We start from the raw sequence: 16822 nt of genomic DNA on the forward strand, positions 1-16822 counted from the left end.
TTTGGGAAAATGAGTCCTTTATTCTGACCGTACGTAGAGATGTCAAGCAAAAGCATCGTTCAGATGGATTCCAGAGCGGTCAAGATGAATGTTGTCATTGAATATGCTACCTGAAATTTTTCGCGATTGCAATACTTCCTTATACGAAGTATAAGGAAGTAAAAAACTTTTAAGTTTGAACAAAGCACGAAATAAATTTAAAAAAAAAAATTCGAATTTTTTAAATTCCGATATCGAGGGGCACATATGTATTGGGGTTGAGGATTTTGTATGTTCAGAATGTGATGCCTCTCGCTACTGTCGCTTTCGAACAATGCGAGAAAAATGCATACAGATTCTTAATTGCTTAATATTAGAGGAGAGATAAAATGTCCCTAAATTTAACGGTTTGCGGAGAGGATTTCAGTAATGAAATTAATGCAATAATTTGTGTAAATTAAGTCCGATATTTTTATACTGTCTTCCTGAACTACTGTCCAATTCCAAATGTTTTTTTTTTTAGTAATTACATAAACTTGTAAATTTACTATTAATTTCCTTAATTAATTAATTAATAGTTCGTAGAGTAATTAGGATTTTCGAAGAAAGAGATGTGAAAAATCAACAATGTCCTCGCCGGGACTCGAACCTGGATCTCTCGAATACGCGCCGAGTGTGCTCCCGTTACACCACGAAGGCATCCAGAAAGGAGGGAGAAAATACCTTATAAACGCCCCCTTTTAAAGGGCGACTGGGGATTAGGGCCAAATCCTGGTGGTGAAGAATCATCAGCCACCACCTTTTAGTTCGGGCGCCACTGTAGAAACATTAGGTTTTTTTTCTAAGCAGGAGACATGAAAAATAAGCAATGCCCTTGCCAGGACTACAACCTGGACCTTTCGAATACGCGCTCAGTGTGCTACCGTTATACCACGAAGGCATACAGAAAGGAGAGGGAATATACTTTATAAGTTTTAATGATATTTTTTTTTTTTTTTTGAAGAAATCAAATTATCAGACTGAAAAGAAATCAGTGAAGACTGAGTATATGTGTGTGTCAGACAAATTAGTAATACTCCGCTACCTTTGATTTCAATGAATAACATTATGGGTGAAAGAAGTGAAACAACAGATATTTAATTTACATAAACAAGCACATGAATGGATAGGAACAACTTGATTTAATAGCGGTAAAGTTGCTACTAATGCCAACGGAAAAGCGAAATACAGCTGCAGTTATTCTAAAGGTGCTTTTGTTAATCGGCAGATTCTCAGAATCTTCTGCTTTAAAAGTTAACAATATTAGTTATACAGAGGCTGTTCGCCCATTTTTAGACGATTTTGGTAAGCGGTAATAAAACATCGTTTGCTGAAAAAGAAGTAATTGCAATTGTACTATGTTTTTAAAAGTCAAAATTATCGTCTGTGGCTTGAAAGTTTTGTTTTTATTCAAAATGGCGAATTTAACAAAGCAGTGGTTCGAAAACAATGTAATAATGAAATGTTAATAAACAAATAAATATAACTTTTCGTATCTTATGTAATTTATCTCCATTCTGATACCATGTGCATCATTTATTTCTGATATACTGATACTGAATGAGACCTAAAAACACTTTTTTTTAAATATATCACCCCTTATGATCCCTGACACAGCTGTTTACTTTCCCCTTCCGTAATTAACGTCAGTCTCCTGCTCTTGACCGCATTTGCCATGCCACCGATAGTAACTATGCCTCGCATACAGGTGCGCGAACGATATGCGCAGATGTCAGAATTTGAGAGAGGTCGTGTAGTGGGCTCAAAGAAGCCGGTTGGTCTTATCGGCGAATAGCTCGACATTTGAGCAGAAGCGATGCCACTATTAGACGATGTTGGCACAAATGAGTGAACCATGGCCACAAACAGCGTCAAGAAGGAAGCGGTAGGCCTAGAGAAACGACAGAACATGAAGACCGAGCAATCGTCAGAGCGGCACTCAGAGCCCCAGATGCATCATTATCATCGATTGTACGTGCAACTAGTGCTTCAGTGACCGCAAGGACCATTCATAGACGACTCACAGAAAGGGGGCTGAGGTCACGGCGCCCCTTGCGCCGACTACCATTGACCTCTGTACAACGTCAAGCTGATTTGCAGTGGTGTCGGGCTCATTCGCACTGGAATGTCTCTGATTGGAGTAGAATAGTCTTCAGTGATGAGTCCCGGTTTGAACTGAGCCCCGATGACCAGCGAAGGCGAGTCTGGAGACGCCCCGGACAGCGGTGTGATACCAACCTGTCTTCCGGCAGACAGGCCGACAATCAGGATTGATGGTCTGGGGTGCTATTTCATTTCATAGTAGCACCCCTTTGGTTGTCGTCCGTCGCAACCTTACAGCACAGCCGAACGTTGACGAAGTTCTAAGGCCCGTTGTGTTGCCCTTCATGTCGCGCCACCCTGGGCTTACATTTCAGCAAGATAATACCCGCCCCCACAATGCACATGTTCCTACTGCTTGTTTAGCGCTTGCCGAACATTACCTTGGCCAGCAAGGTCACCGGATCTCTCTCCTATTGAGCACGTTTGGAGCATTAATGGTAGGGCCCTCCAACCAGCTTGGGATGTTGACGATCTAACGCGCCAATTGGACAGAATTTGGCACGATATCCCTCAAGAGGACATCCGCAACCACTGTCAATAGATGCCAAGCCGAATAACTGCTTGCATAAGGGACAAAGGTGGACAAATGCGTTACTGACTTTTTCACTTTGTGAAGGCCTATCACTTCAATAAATCATCCAATTTTTCTCAAACTGTAATCATTTGTTTTTCTATACATGTGCATCACTTCTGCGATTTTCGTCCCATTCGGATAACTCCTTCTTGGTGCGTCGTTTTTTTTTTTTTTTTTTTTTTTTTTTTTTGTCTAGAGTGTATATACAAAATTTGAACGTCCTGAGGTTACTCATTTTTGCGATATGCTTACACAGACTTAATGGGAAAAAATCTGTTCTGAATCCATTTTAAATTAATTTTACAATCCGTTTTGGGAAAATGAGTCCTTTATTCTGACCGTACGTAGAGATGTCAAGCAAAAGCATCGTTCAGATGGATTCCAGAGCGGTCAAGATGAATGTTGTCATTGAATATGCTACCTGAAATTTTTCGCGATTGCAATACTTCCTTTACTTCGTATAAGGAAGTAAAAAACTTTTAAGTTTGAACAAAGCACGAAATAAATTAAAAAAAAAAAATTCGAATTTTTTAAATTCCGATATCGAGGGGCACATATGTATTGGGGTTGAGGATTGACGCTCTTTCCGAAGAGAAATATGCATACTCCGTTATCCAAAAACGATGTGAGAGTCATGGTTTTGTGATATCTAAAGCGTCGATAGGTAATATCATCAACAAGAAAAGGGGGAAAAAAAAAAAAAAAAAAAGTCAAATTGGAGCCTCAAGTGGGACAAAAATTCCAAACAAGTATCCAAGGAAAAAACGAACATCTTCGACTATTGCAAAGGTACGTTGTTTAATGTTAAAAGAAAATCCCCCTAATCAAAGGACAGTTGCAAAATCATTAAAATGCTCGGTGGCCACTGTAAACAAAATGATAAACGTTGATTTAAATCTTAAGAAAGCGAAAAAACGCAATGTGCATCGTCTTCTTTCAAAGCATATCGCTCAACGCAGGACACGCTGCAGAATTCTATATGAGAAACACTTATACAAAGAAAAATGGAAAAGAATTGTCACAATAGATGAAGCATGGGTGTATTTAAATGATTGTAAAAAAAAAAAAAGGAGCCATTTATTATCATAAAAGGGGAGAAAAAAATTTAAGTACATGGTTCAAATAATCGAAACAACGTTTTTCTAAGGGATTCATGATTGTTGCTGGTTTTTCTTATAATGGCAAGTTAAAAATAGAGTGCAAAAAAATGTTAAGATTAACTCCAAATACTATCAGGAACATATTTTATCGCCAATTTTTCTGAAATCCATCGCTTTACCCACAGTGTCATCCATCTGTGAGACTCCATCGGGACAAAGCTAGCAGTCAGACATCAAAATCCACTATAAATTTCCTAAATGAAATGGAACAAAAAACTGGTATCAAGGCCATACCCTTCACTGATATCCCTACTAAATCTCCCGATGTGTCACCTATGGATTTTTGTGTTTTCGGACTTTTAAAAACTGTATTATCCAGACCTTGTTCCAAAACCCTAACAGGACTCTGGAAAGCTGTTCGGGAGGAATGGGATAGAATATCTCTTCTGCCACTTCAAAAGGCATTATTATCCTGGAAATTGCGGTGTCGAAAGATAGTTCAGAATAAGGAATGTCAAATAGAACATTTAAAATACAAGAATTTTATGTAATTTAGTTTTGTGAATACAATATGCATCGTCTAAAAAATGTGTGAACAGCCTCTGTAGAACGTGTTATACAATTGCAAGTTCTAACACCAGTGATCAAATTAGTTATACTGTTACAAATTATAAAGTGTTAGTTATAGAAATTACAACACAATTACAAATTCCAGCTGCTATAGAATTGCAAACTGTACAACATCAGTTGCAGGAGTTTCTATACAATTGCAAATTCATTCGCTAACTCGAGGTTCAAATCGTGTTGGAATACTTCAGAACTCGCTTTAGACTGAATGCGGAACTTGAAGTTAAAATGTATTTCTCCAGCCTTCTTAGCATGCCTTTGTAGTGTATTGGTCTGCACGCTGGTCGCGTATTCCAGAGGTCCGTGGTTCGATTCCCGGCGAAGGCGTTCTCATTTTTCACTTCTCCTGCATTCCCAAAAATACCTAAGTAACTCGCAGTTCTGCCTGTATTTTAGAGTCTCCAGTCTTTCTCTTATATAAGGGAAATTTTATATAAGATGATATATAGGCATATCATCTTATACAAGATTAATCAAAAACTCTTTACGTAATTTTAGGTTAATTTAACGAACGCTTGATTGAAAACAGCGATTTTAAAGATTTGCGTTTCCGCTCTGCAAAGCGTAAGATATACATGTTTCAAATTTAATCAGAAAACTCGGTGATGTAAAAAAAATGTGCTGCCACTCGAGAAAACTTAATTATATTAATTTGTCTTGCATTTAATAAACAAACTCGGTTGCGTAAGAGAAATGTATTGCCACTGCCCAAATTTAAATATTTTAAAGTGTGTTATCGTTCAGCGTAAAATATTTAATTTTTCAAGCATTAACTCTGTGGAACATTAATGACTAAAATATTTAATTTTTTCGCGTGATGCAATAATACGCATTAACATTCGCATTTTCTTTCATTTGTGAGTTTGTAATAGTCGTTGCAAAGCATTACTTCCGCTGTGAAATCAATTATGCCACCAAAATGAAAATCGATTGCTCGATCTACAGCTCAAGCACAATAAATAAATAAATAAATAAATCTGAAAGTTTTCAGATTTTAAATTAAGTCCAAAGAGGCGTTTTTTTAACGTTTTGTGTGTTACCTTTATATATTAAATATCATGTTCTTTGCATTTAAACCATAAAATTCAGTTCAATAGAATGTCGCAAAATAATTTAAAAATGAGCATGCATATCTTTAGAATTTCCGATACACAGTTCCGCGGCGCTGGAGATAAAAAAGTTTTTTTTTTTTTTCCCCCCACTCTGTAGATTGTTGCCATTGCTCGCTTTCAAATCATTGAGTTTGTTACTCAAAAATTCGTTAAAGTTTTACAAAATATGAAATCGATAATAAAACAAATTCCAAATTTGGTCTTCCGCATTCGTAGGAGGATTACGTCGCTCAAAATTCGATGGCTCTATGAACCGTTGTTTTATCACAATGCGAGAAATAGACATACATTTATGCAGATTTTTCATTATTTAATTTCTTCAAATATAATGCAGGACTGTAACATTTGGTGGCAACAATTTGAAAAGTGAACCGACATTTAAAGTGAACCAACGCAAAATGCCAAAGCGAAATTCATAGTTCTTCTGGGCAAATTGCCCCTTTGGACTAATAAATAATATCTGAAAGCTTTCAGATTTTTTATAAAGCCCAAAGGGGTGTTTTTTTTTAACGTTTTCTTTGTTACCTTTTTTTATTAAATATCATGTTCTTCTCACTTAAACCACATAAAATTCAATTCAACAGCAGTATCATAAAGTATTTAAAAAACAGCATGTCTTTAGAATTTCTGGTAGACAGCCTCAGCCTGGACATAATTTTCTTCCCCCGCCCCCCGTACAATTTTGCCATTGCTCGCTTTGAAGTCGTTGAGTTTGTTCATCAAAAATTTGGTAAAGTTAAAAAAAAAAAAAATATGAATAAACAATAAAACAAATTCAAAATTCGGGCTTTCAGTTGCCCACGTTCGAGTGGAGGATTGTACTATTCAAAATTTGATGGCTTTAGGTACCGTCGTTTTCTCACAGTGTGGTAAATATACATACACTCATGCAGATTCTTCATTATTCAATTTTCTGAAATATAATATAGGGCGATAATATTTGGTATTAACAATTTGAGAAGTAATTCAACGCAAAGTACCGTATCCAGACTCATAGGCCTTTTGAGCTAACGCCTCCTTCAAGAAGTACCCAATGCAGTACCGATGAAGGAAGTACCAGTTGTCAGTTAAATTAGATTGAGAGTAATGCATCTAACAACACAGAGAACGATATTGCTGTAATCCTGCTCTAATAACGATGCAAAAAAATACAATTCATAGTCATACAGGTTTCAGTCTTATGCGATATGGAACTTGCATGAAAAATTTCGATAGAAAAATAAATTAATTCTTTCTCATTATATCAACAATAACGGCACGCAGTTTTTAATGATATTCGTCTTTCTAATCAAATGGTCGTAAAAGCTCAAGTTCCATCCAATAATTCAACTATATTTAATTTAATCGATTAAATGTGACAAAAAATGGATCATAATTTATCAGAGATCAATAATGCCAACAAACAAACAGACATTTTTCTTTATATGTAAAGATTTCGTAAAACTTTCAAATTTTTTATTAACAAACTCTACGATTTGAAAGCGAGCAGTAGCAACACTTTTCGAAGATAAAGCATTTTTATCACCAACGCGCCAGACTGTTGCCACTCTGAAAAACGAAGGCGAAAATGAGGGCTTTCAGAGTTTTTAATTAATATTTTGGCTGATTAAAGTCGTACGAAGATGGGAATAGTCGAAATGGCTTCTCGCGAATTTTTGGAATCGGAAATAATGTATTTAATGTTTGGCAATGCTATTTTTATTTCATCGTGAAGCTTATAAATTTTTATCAACAAACTCTAGTATTTGAAAGCGAGCAGTGGCAGCAACTTTCGAAATAAAGCAGATTTTCATCTTCAGCTTGCGAGACTGTTGCCACTCGGAAAAATGAGGGCTAAAATGGTCTTTTTTCCCAGTTTTTAATTAATATCTGATTTTAGCTACTTTTTTTTTGCGATAAAGTGGACGTCTACCTTTTCCGGGACCCAGAAAAAAAATTGCAGAAAGTTTGGTGACGATAGTTATAGTAGTGACTGAGTTATTAGAGGACAACCAAACACACAGAATTTCTTCTTTATATATAAAGAGAGATTAGTGATTAATATATTCGTATGCATTTTATATTTTATTAAATTCCAGTTTATACCTATATTATATATTTTTTTTTAAAATAGACCTAATAATATTTAAAGAAATTGTCGTAAAATTTCTTCAAATGATCTGTATAATTGAAGCTTGACTTTATTTATTTCATTTTTTTCCTCGCTTTCTCTTTGAGGAAAGTCATATTACTATATTAAATATTTCTTTTTATGAAGCAGACAAAAATGTCTCCTTCAAAGGAATATGATGATTGAAAACTTCAGAACATTTTTTTCTTTATAGCTGTTGCACGATTCATTACTGAAGTGGTATTTTTCCAAGCAAGTTATACTTTCTTTTCCGGTAATTTATTCAAGCTTTCTTCATTCGCTGTACTCTTTTTATGCTGTTACGTGAAAATAATTTTTATAAAATCTTTCCTATTCCTGTGTTCTAAATTCTTTTATTTCCTCCGGCTGAAGAAAACGTATTGTTGATTATATTTAACTATAGAAAAACTGTGTGAGTATTTTAATAATTTCCGAGTGAATACGAATATAAAAAAAAATTTAGAAATGCTTCTAATGCTATTATGTTTTTTTTTTTTTATTATTATTTATTTATTAAAACAGGGCGGGGGCGGATGCGAGATCTAAAACAATGGTCTCTAACTGGAGTCCCCCGAAGCAATTTTATGCAGCTCGCGAACACGATTCACATACATCAATTAACATTATGACAAGAATTTGAAAAAAGTTTAGATTTTAATGGTTTGGAATCATATTTCACGTGATTTTTCATTGCCAAAAATAGGCCCACCAGCAGCCGAGCGGTAAAGTCGCTGAACACTGGTTGTTCGCCCATTAAGAAACCAACTTTTACTAAGCAGATATAAGGCTTTTGGAATAGGTATAGTTATGTTTTTTGAATTAAATCTGTTTTGAATAAGCATATATATTTGTATTTATATATAAGCTTTTCTGTATGTATACAAGCATGCTGCTTTTGTTTTTGAGGCTTTTGATTTTTTTTAGTTGTGCTATATAAAAGTAATTTCTTGAAACAATGAAACAAGGTCTGTTGTTTAAATAATTTAATCTATTTTTCCTCTGTATTTTCTGTTCTCTGTGTGATTTTTCCGTGTTTTTTGTTGAACGTTTTTATATATAAAAGGTTACAGAAATAAAAATTGAATGCACTTGAATATGTTTCCTTTTTAGATCCAATTCCTCAATGCCAAAGATTCTCGCGGTCGGACTGCTCTTCATGCTGCTGCCACAAATGAAAATGAAACTTGTACACGCATTTTATTACAGGCTGGAGGTAAGGAATGGATATCTCTATTTCTTTAAACAGGTGTTGGTGGTGGCGGTGGAAACATTTTCTGCGATATTGCGCTAAATAGTACTTTATTAAAAAATAATTATTTATATTGATTGAATTTGTTTAGTCTAATTGTATGGGCAATTTGTTAAACTTTAAGGAAAATTCAAATGAATTAGTTTCACGGTTATAATGTATACTGTAAAGCAAAATTTATTTTGATTTTATGCCATTTTTGCTTTGCCATTAGAGGCAGATTCAAGTTTTTATAATTACGGCTGATTTTGATTTCACATGGAAAATACATGTTTCTTTGAAGACCAGATTGAGGCGTGTCCAATCCACAGAATGTAGCTCTCAGAACCCGCTGATGTGACCCGACTTACGTAACTGCAAAATGAGCTATGGTGTGAGCATATGCGTCCGTGAGAAGGAAAATGAGAAATGCTGTCTGCTGAAAGAAAAATAGTGATTTTTCAGTGCATATTTCAACTTTCAGTGGATTTACCAATTCAAACAACAGCATATGTTGCATACAGTGGTGAACTTCTTTAAGTGGCTGCAGCGGATTGGTAATTAAGCACAACCAGGTTATGCAATCTGAAACCTGATTAGTGGAGTTAGGTGTAAATGGTGTGGCGCCTTCCTCTCCCCTACCTTAACCCTTTGACTACGAATTAAAAAAAATTACCCCGCTTTCTATCCAAGGGAACAAAATTTGGCATAAATAAGATAAATTTAGCATTTGGGATTGTTTTGATAAACGGTTTTCAAGCCAAAGGACTACCGTATTTGATGGCATATAAGACGCACTCTTATTTAGAAGATCACACACAAGGAAAAAAAAATTTCAATAGTCCGAAACAATCATTGAATGCAATTACCAAACATACTTTTATTAAGGAAAATTAACAAACAGCAAGCTGTTTTGAACATGGTATGTAAATTTCAATAATGAATAAATGAATAAACGGCAAGCAATCAAACATAATACAAAATAAAGCAGAAACATGCACTTTGGCATAGTTTAACACTCCTAGTTTGTACTGAATTGTATAGCTTAACCCTTTAACTGTCAAGTTATTTTGATGATTTGGGTACACAAATTGTGAAATTTTTCCCGAGATACAGTCGGATTTGACAAAAAGATGAAGCCGAAATATACGTCTCCCGATATATATTCGGGTATAACAATACGATGCACTCAAAAAAAAAAAAAAAAAAAAAAAAAAAAAAAAAAAATTACCCTGAGTAATACTTGGGCGTGACATTTTCGAACACCAGTGCTGTACCAGAGATTATCTCGGGCATGGCAGTTAAAAGGTTAATCTCTTGTTTCCTGTAGTCATATTTTCCAGGGTATTTTTTTAAAACAAATAGTTTTAAGCACCGATACCGACACGTGTGTTGGCTGAGTCAAAGAAAGTCTATATAAAGAAGGAAAGGCTTCATAGGCGTAATGTGACCGTCGAACAGGGATAAATAGAAGGGCTAGGTCATTCCTTTGTTCGACTCCTCGCCGACGCGAGCCTCATCATGGAGGTAGGAAGTAAGAAGGAGTCACCCTAAACAAGTTTCTCCGTACCCTGCTCTGAAGCACCGGCGATCCCTACGTGGTGACCAAAACATTGGGTCATTTACCATTGAGTTCTATGGGATTTGACGCGTTCGGGTGTAAATATTTTGTAATTACGTCGCAAATATACATATAAATGTATATATTTTCTTTTTCTACAACACTTCAGAGTCCTAAGTATGTGAAAACAACATATTTTTAAACAACATTTCATTCTGAACGGAATTAAATGCTATACTTTTCACAGGACAGTTTTCTCAGAATGGTTTAATTTGAATGAAATATTTTCACAAGTTTTCGTTAATTACATTAGAAAAAAAAATTAAGATAATTCGGTTTTATTCGGTTAAGGTACAAAAATTAAGATCAAAGTTTATTGTATTATTAATATTAAAATTATGCATTATTTCTTTTCTATTTATAGAGCTTCTTCCTAAAATACTTTCTTAAATATGACATGATTTTTTGGCTTCTTTTAAATCGAAAATGTAAGTCAATTTATAATTAATGCTCTATTCGGTTCATTTTAAATTAGAGAATTATTAGGAATTAAATAGTATTTGACTTTCTCTGAACATTTCTGAAAGGGAATAAAATAAGTTTTTTTTTTTTTTTTAAGTATTATTTAAAACTTGTAACTGAGTTATTATAAAATGTAAAGTGAATAATTGTTTTAATTATACTTATCAGATTTTTTTTTTTTTTACCCTTCATTTCAACAATACATATTCCAAAACTCTTTATTACGTTCTTAAGTGCGCATCTCATAGCATTTGCTTTACAATACCTTTTAACAGATTGCTTTCCAATACGAACAATTCTTGCTTAAATAGTCAACAGAATATTTGTCAACAGGATTTCAATTTATGTTTACAATTCAATATTAAGGTTATTATATATTTAGATAACATTTATAATCATTATAAATTAGATACATTTAATCATTAGATTTCTTCACAGTACTTTCACAGTTGTTTATAAGTGAATAAATTCTTCATTTCAAATACATTTATAAATAATTTAATGAATATTTAAGTATTTTGTCAAAGGCAGATACATGCTTTTTGCAAGCACATGCATAAATACCCATACATATTTCCTATTTATCATTTCCGGCATGTGCAAATCATTAATTTCTGTGCATTCACTATATTTTTCGTGTAAAGTAATTTACACTAATTTAGCATAGACCCGAAAGTTTTACATAAAAAATATATATGAATATAATTTGAGTGAAAATTATAAGTATTATTTTTAATACCCACTCAAAGGTCAGTTTTTCTTCAAAATTCCTCCACAATGGCATCTCTCTCTTTAGGCAGATAGCCCTTGCATGCGTTACTCTATTTAATAAAAACTTAATCTGACCTATGTGCCTAATTACAAATATTTTAACATACATAATATTATATTTACATTTAGCCATCAAGTTTCAAACTTTTCAAATCTTCTAGAAAATAAATTTTGGCAGTTTTCTCATAGCAATTTTCTTAAAATCTATATTTTTGTAGTGCAACAGCTTAGAATTTTATAAAACAAATTCATAATCAAAATCGCTGTTGTTAGTTATCGAAAAATAACCAAGATGTGATTTTTGCGTAAATGTCAGTAAACTAGTCCCTCCGGAATGGCCCCTCCTCCCTTTCTTTACCTCCATGAGCCTCATGCCCTTGTATTCTGCGCCCGGGGACAGATGCCCCCTCTTGCCCCCCTCTAGCTACCATGGAGGTAGGAAAGGGAGGAGGGGCCATTTCGCGCTAGAAGTGAAGCACTGCTTTGAAGCTTGGGTCACCAGACGGGGTGTTTTTTGTTTACAATCAGAAGCTCGCTTGACGAGATTCTGATAGTATTTCGACACACGACAGTTCCATAGAAATCGAAAAAGGGACACTCTCGCATGAAAGAAACATTCATAGTGTAATGGATAATAGCAATTTGTATAGTTTACTGACATTTACGCAAAAATCACACCTTGGTTATTTTTCGATAACTAACAACAGCGATTTTGATTATGAATTTGTTTTATAAAATTCTAAGCTGTTGCACTACAAAAATATAGATTTTAAGAAAATTGCTATGAGAAAACTGCCAAAATTTATTTTCTAGAAGATTTGAAAAGTTTGAAACTTGATGGCTAAATGTAAATATAAAATTATGTATGTTAAAATATTTGTAATTAGGCACATAGGTCAGATTAAGTTTTTATTAAATAGAGTAACGCATGCAAGGGCTATCTGGCTAAAGAGAGAGATGCCATCGTGGAGGAATTTTGAAGAAAAACTGACCTTTGAGTGGGTATTAAAAATAATACTTATAATTTTCATTCAAATTACATTCATATATATTTTTATGTAAAACTTTCGGGTGTATGCTAAATTAGTGTAAATTACTTTACACGAAAAATATAGTGAATGCACAGAAATTAAAGATTTGCACATGCCGGAAGTGATAAATAGGAAATATGCATGGGTATTTATGCATGTGCTTGCAAAAAGCATGTATCTGCCTTTGACAAAATACTTAAATATTCATTAAATTATTTATAAACGTATTTGAAATGAAGAATTTATTCACTTATAAACAACTGTAAAAGTACTGTGAAGAAATCTAATGATTAAATCTAATTTATAATGATTATAAATGTTATCTAAATATATAATAACCTTAATATTGAATAGTAAACATAAATTGAAATCCTGTTGACAAATACGTTATAAAACTATTTAAGCAAGAATTGTTCGTACTGGAAAGCAATCTGTTAAAAGATATTGTAAAGCAAATGCTATGAGATGCGCACTTAAGAACGTAATAAAGAGTTTTGGAATATGTATTGTTGAAATGAAGGGTAAAAGAAAAAAAAAATCTGATAAGTATAATTAAAAGAATTATTCCCTTTACATTTTATAATAACTCAGTTACAAGTTTTAAATCATAGTTAAAAAAAAACTTGTTTTATTCCCTTTCAGAAATGTTCAGAGAAAGTCAAATACTATTTAATTCCTAATAATTCTCTAATTTAAAATGAACCGAATAGAGCATTAATTATAAATTGACTTACATTTTTCTATTTAAAAGAAGCCAAAAAATCATGTCATATTTAAGAAAGTATTTTAGGAAGAAGCTCTATAAATAGAAAAGAAATAATGCATAATTTTAATATTAATAATACAATAAACTTTGATCTTAATTTTTGTACCTTAACCGAATAAAATCGAATTACCTTAATTTTTTTTTCTAATGTAATTAACGAAAACTTGTGAAAATATTTCATTCAAATTAAACCATTCTGAGAAAACTGTCCTGTGAAAAGTATAGCATTTAATTCCGTTCAGAATGAAATGTTGTTTAAAAATATGTTGTTTTCACATACTTAGGACTCTGAAGTGTTGTAAAAAAAGAAAATACATACATTGATATGTATATTTGCGACGTAATTACAAAATATTTACACCCGAACGCGTCAAATCCCATAGAACTCAATGGTAAATGACCCAATGTTTTGGTCACCACGTAGGGATCGCCGGTGCTTCAGAGCAGGGTACGGAGAAACTTGTTTAGGGCGACTCCTTCTTACTTCCTACCTCCATGGCCTCATGGAGGGGGAGAATCTGACGTGTCTCTGTTGCACCTGCTCTGATTTCGCGCCTTTAAAACTGTAGTTTCATTCAGTTGCGAGACGATTTTCTGGAGATCGCATATCCCAAATTAATTTTAATCATACATATTTGTTTTCTAATAATGCAAATATTTAAAATAATTTGTCTGTATACATATATATAGTTTTAGTCAGTTTTCCTTTTAAATTCTATATTTAAAGTATCCTTTATGTAATATGGCTTCTTGTGCTGTAGCAACGTGCCGTAACACTTATAGAAATACGAAAGGAAGAGATATTGTATTTCCTGCTTTCCCCAAGGACAATTTGCGTTTGACGAAAGAATGGATACATAAATGTCGAAGACAAGATTTTATTAATGTGAAAAACGCAAGAATTTGCAGCGAAAATTTTCTGTGCAGTGATTATGAAGATGACATAATAAATCGCTTGCTTGGATTGCCGCGAAAGAAACTGTTGAAATGCAATGCTGTGCCGAAAGTAAATTTATCGTGTGCAGTAAACGAAATAACACCAAGAAATCGGAGACATTCGAAAAGAAAACTAATGCAGAGTGCTTTTGAAAGACTACACGAATTAAGCCCAAAGAAAATTTATTTTGAGGCCGAGAACGAAATTGAAGCTGACAATAATAAATCAAATGTGAATGATTTTGAAATAAAACAAGTGACAATGCCCTATGTGACAATATCCCTGAGTGCCCTAAGTGTAAAGATAAACAAGAATGTATTGATAATTTGAAGAACAAAATAATATCCTTAGAAAATTGTAATAAAATATTGACAAATAGAGAAAAGAAAAATTTTAGAATGTTTGCTCAGCGACAAAGAAGGTGGACGACATCTAGAAAGAAATTTGTATCGGAAATTTAGAAATTAAAATCCCAAACAGCGAAATTTAGGGAAAAAACAGAACAGATCGGAGAATTTGGAAAAACGTCTAAAGCATATTTTTACAAAGACGCAGATTAACGTATTGCTAGAAAAGAAGGAAAAAATCAGGTGGACTAGTGAAGATATTTCACGTTGCATTGTCATAAGAGCTCTGTCAACTAAAAGCTACGATTTTTGGAAAGAAAAAATGGGAATTCCTTTACCTAGCACTAGCACATTAAAGAGATGGTGCGCTAAATTTTCATGTAGTCCAGGAATTCAGAGTGATGTTCTTGCTGTAATGAAGGAAAGATGCCAATATTTGAATTCTGTAGGAAAAATATGCGTTCTCAGTTTTGACGAAATGCACATAGATTCTACACTCTGTTATGACTCTAAACTGGAACAAATTCTCGGTCCTTTTCAAAAAGTGCAGTTTGTTTGAATCAGAGGTCTCATTTCGCAGTGGAAACAACCAATATTTTTTGATTTTAACACTCCAATGAAGGAAGAACTTCTTTTTTCACTCATAAGACATATTCATTCATCTGGAGTAGAAGTGAAGGCAATAGTGTCTGATTTAGGAAGATCTACTACTTAAGTGGAAAGAGTTACAGATTTCGATTAATAGTTCTCAGTTTCCAAATCCAGTATTCCAAACGAAAAAAATATGGGTTTTTGCAGATTTAGCGCACTGCCTCAAATTACTGAGAAACCACTTTTTAGATAAAGGATTTGTTTTAGAAGATGTAACTGTTTTAAATGTTGATATTATTAAAGAGGTTTTAAATAAAGATTCAGGAGAAATTAAATTGTGTCACAAACTAAAACCAAATTATTTAATGGTCAAGGGAAACGAGAGACAAAAAGTCGCTCCAGCGAAAACATTATTTTCAAGAACTACAGCAAAAGGTATACTCCACCTCACAGGAAATAAAAAAGCATCCGATTTCTTTGAGTTAATCGACAATTTTTTCGATATTTTGAATAGTACCAAAACATACCCTCCTTCAGATAAAATACTTAAAGCAGCATTTGGATTAAATGAACATCATGAAAAACAAATTCAAGTTTTGGAATTAATGGTGTGGTGTATGTGGTGTGGTGTATTTAATTATGGCAAAGCACACTAGGGCTATCTGTCTAAGGGGAGGGATGCCTTCGTGGAGGACTTTCTAAGGGAAACTGGCTGGGAAATAATTATTTTAGGTACTGTGAGTAAAGTTGTTTTGTCTAAATTAAGATAACAATCTTACTTGTATTTATTTAAATGAAATATTGATGTAAGCCTAAGTTACAAAATTATTAAAAAAAAATATATGTTATTATATTGAATCGGGAGAAAAATATGCCAATGTAAAATTTACAATTAGGCTGAAACTCAAACTTAGATTAGCAGAAATTTTGCCATATATAACCATACATGTTTAAAACTATGCCAATTTAAGTTTGTTTTTCGATTAATTTTAAATAGCTGTTATTATAGTTATCTTAGAAGCAGTAGTACAGTTCTCTTAGTTAACATGCAAATGACAAAGAAATGATTAGAAACAAACAGGCATTTAAAGAAAAAAAAAAAAAAATCCCTTCAAATAAAAAAAAAGGAACTTTATGCTAAGAGTAGCGCATTTTATCTATTATTTTAAAATTGAGTAAGTACTATTAAATTTTGTAATGTTCAGTGTAAAATGCATACTGCATAAATCTTAATAACCTACACGTAACACATTTTCTTCCAAATTATAGCTATCTTTCACACACAGCTCATTTTAAACGCTGGTTCTTCAAATTTAAAACGCTAATTTCTATGTTGTCAATCCGCGCTCAGTGGCATCATTGCTACGTCATCACTCCTCACTGCCTGTTTCAGGGTGAAACGC

The 16822-nt window shown here is 33.4% G+C and overlaps 1 protein-coding gene across 3 annotated transcripts in view; it reads left to right on the forward strand.

Annotated features, from left to right (window-relative positions):
• Lrrk (Leucine-rich repeat kinase) overlaps positions 1-16822 on the forward strand; it is a 331346-nt gene that overhangs the window by 38817 nt on the left and 275707 nt on the right. For all 3 annotated transcript variants that reach the window (XM_085827294.1, XM_085827295.1, XM_085827296.1), the window contains one exon: positions 8776-8878. In XM_085827294.1, the coding sequence (XP_085683420.1) occupies positions 8776-8878 (103 nt within the window). The remainder of the gene's footprint in view (positions 1-8775; positions 8879-16822) is intronic.

This window comes from Stegodyphus dumicola, chromosome 11 (assembly GCF_044657685.1).
Source record: "Stegodyphus dumicola isolate Sdum_Otavi_A_Nest chromosome 11, ASM4465768v1".
Lineage (NCBI taxonomy): Eukaryota > Metazoa > Arthropoda > Arachnida > Araneae > Eresidae > Stegodyphus > Stegodyphus dumicola.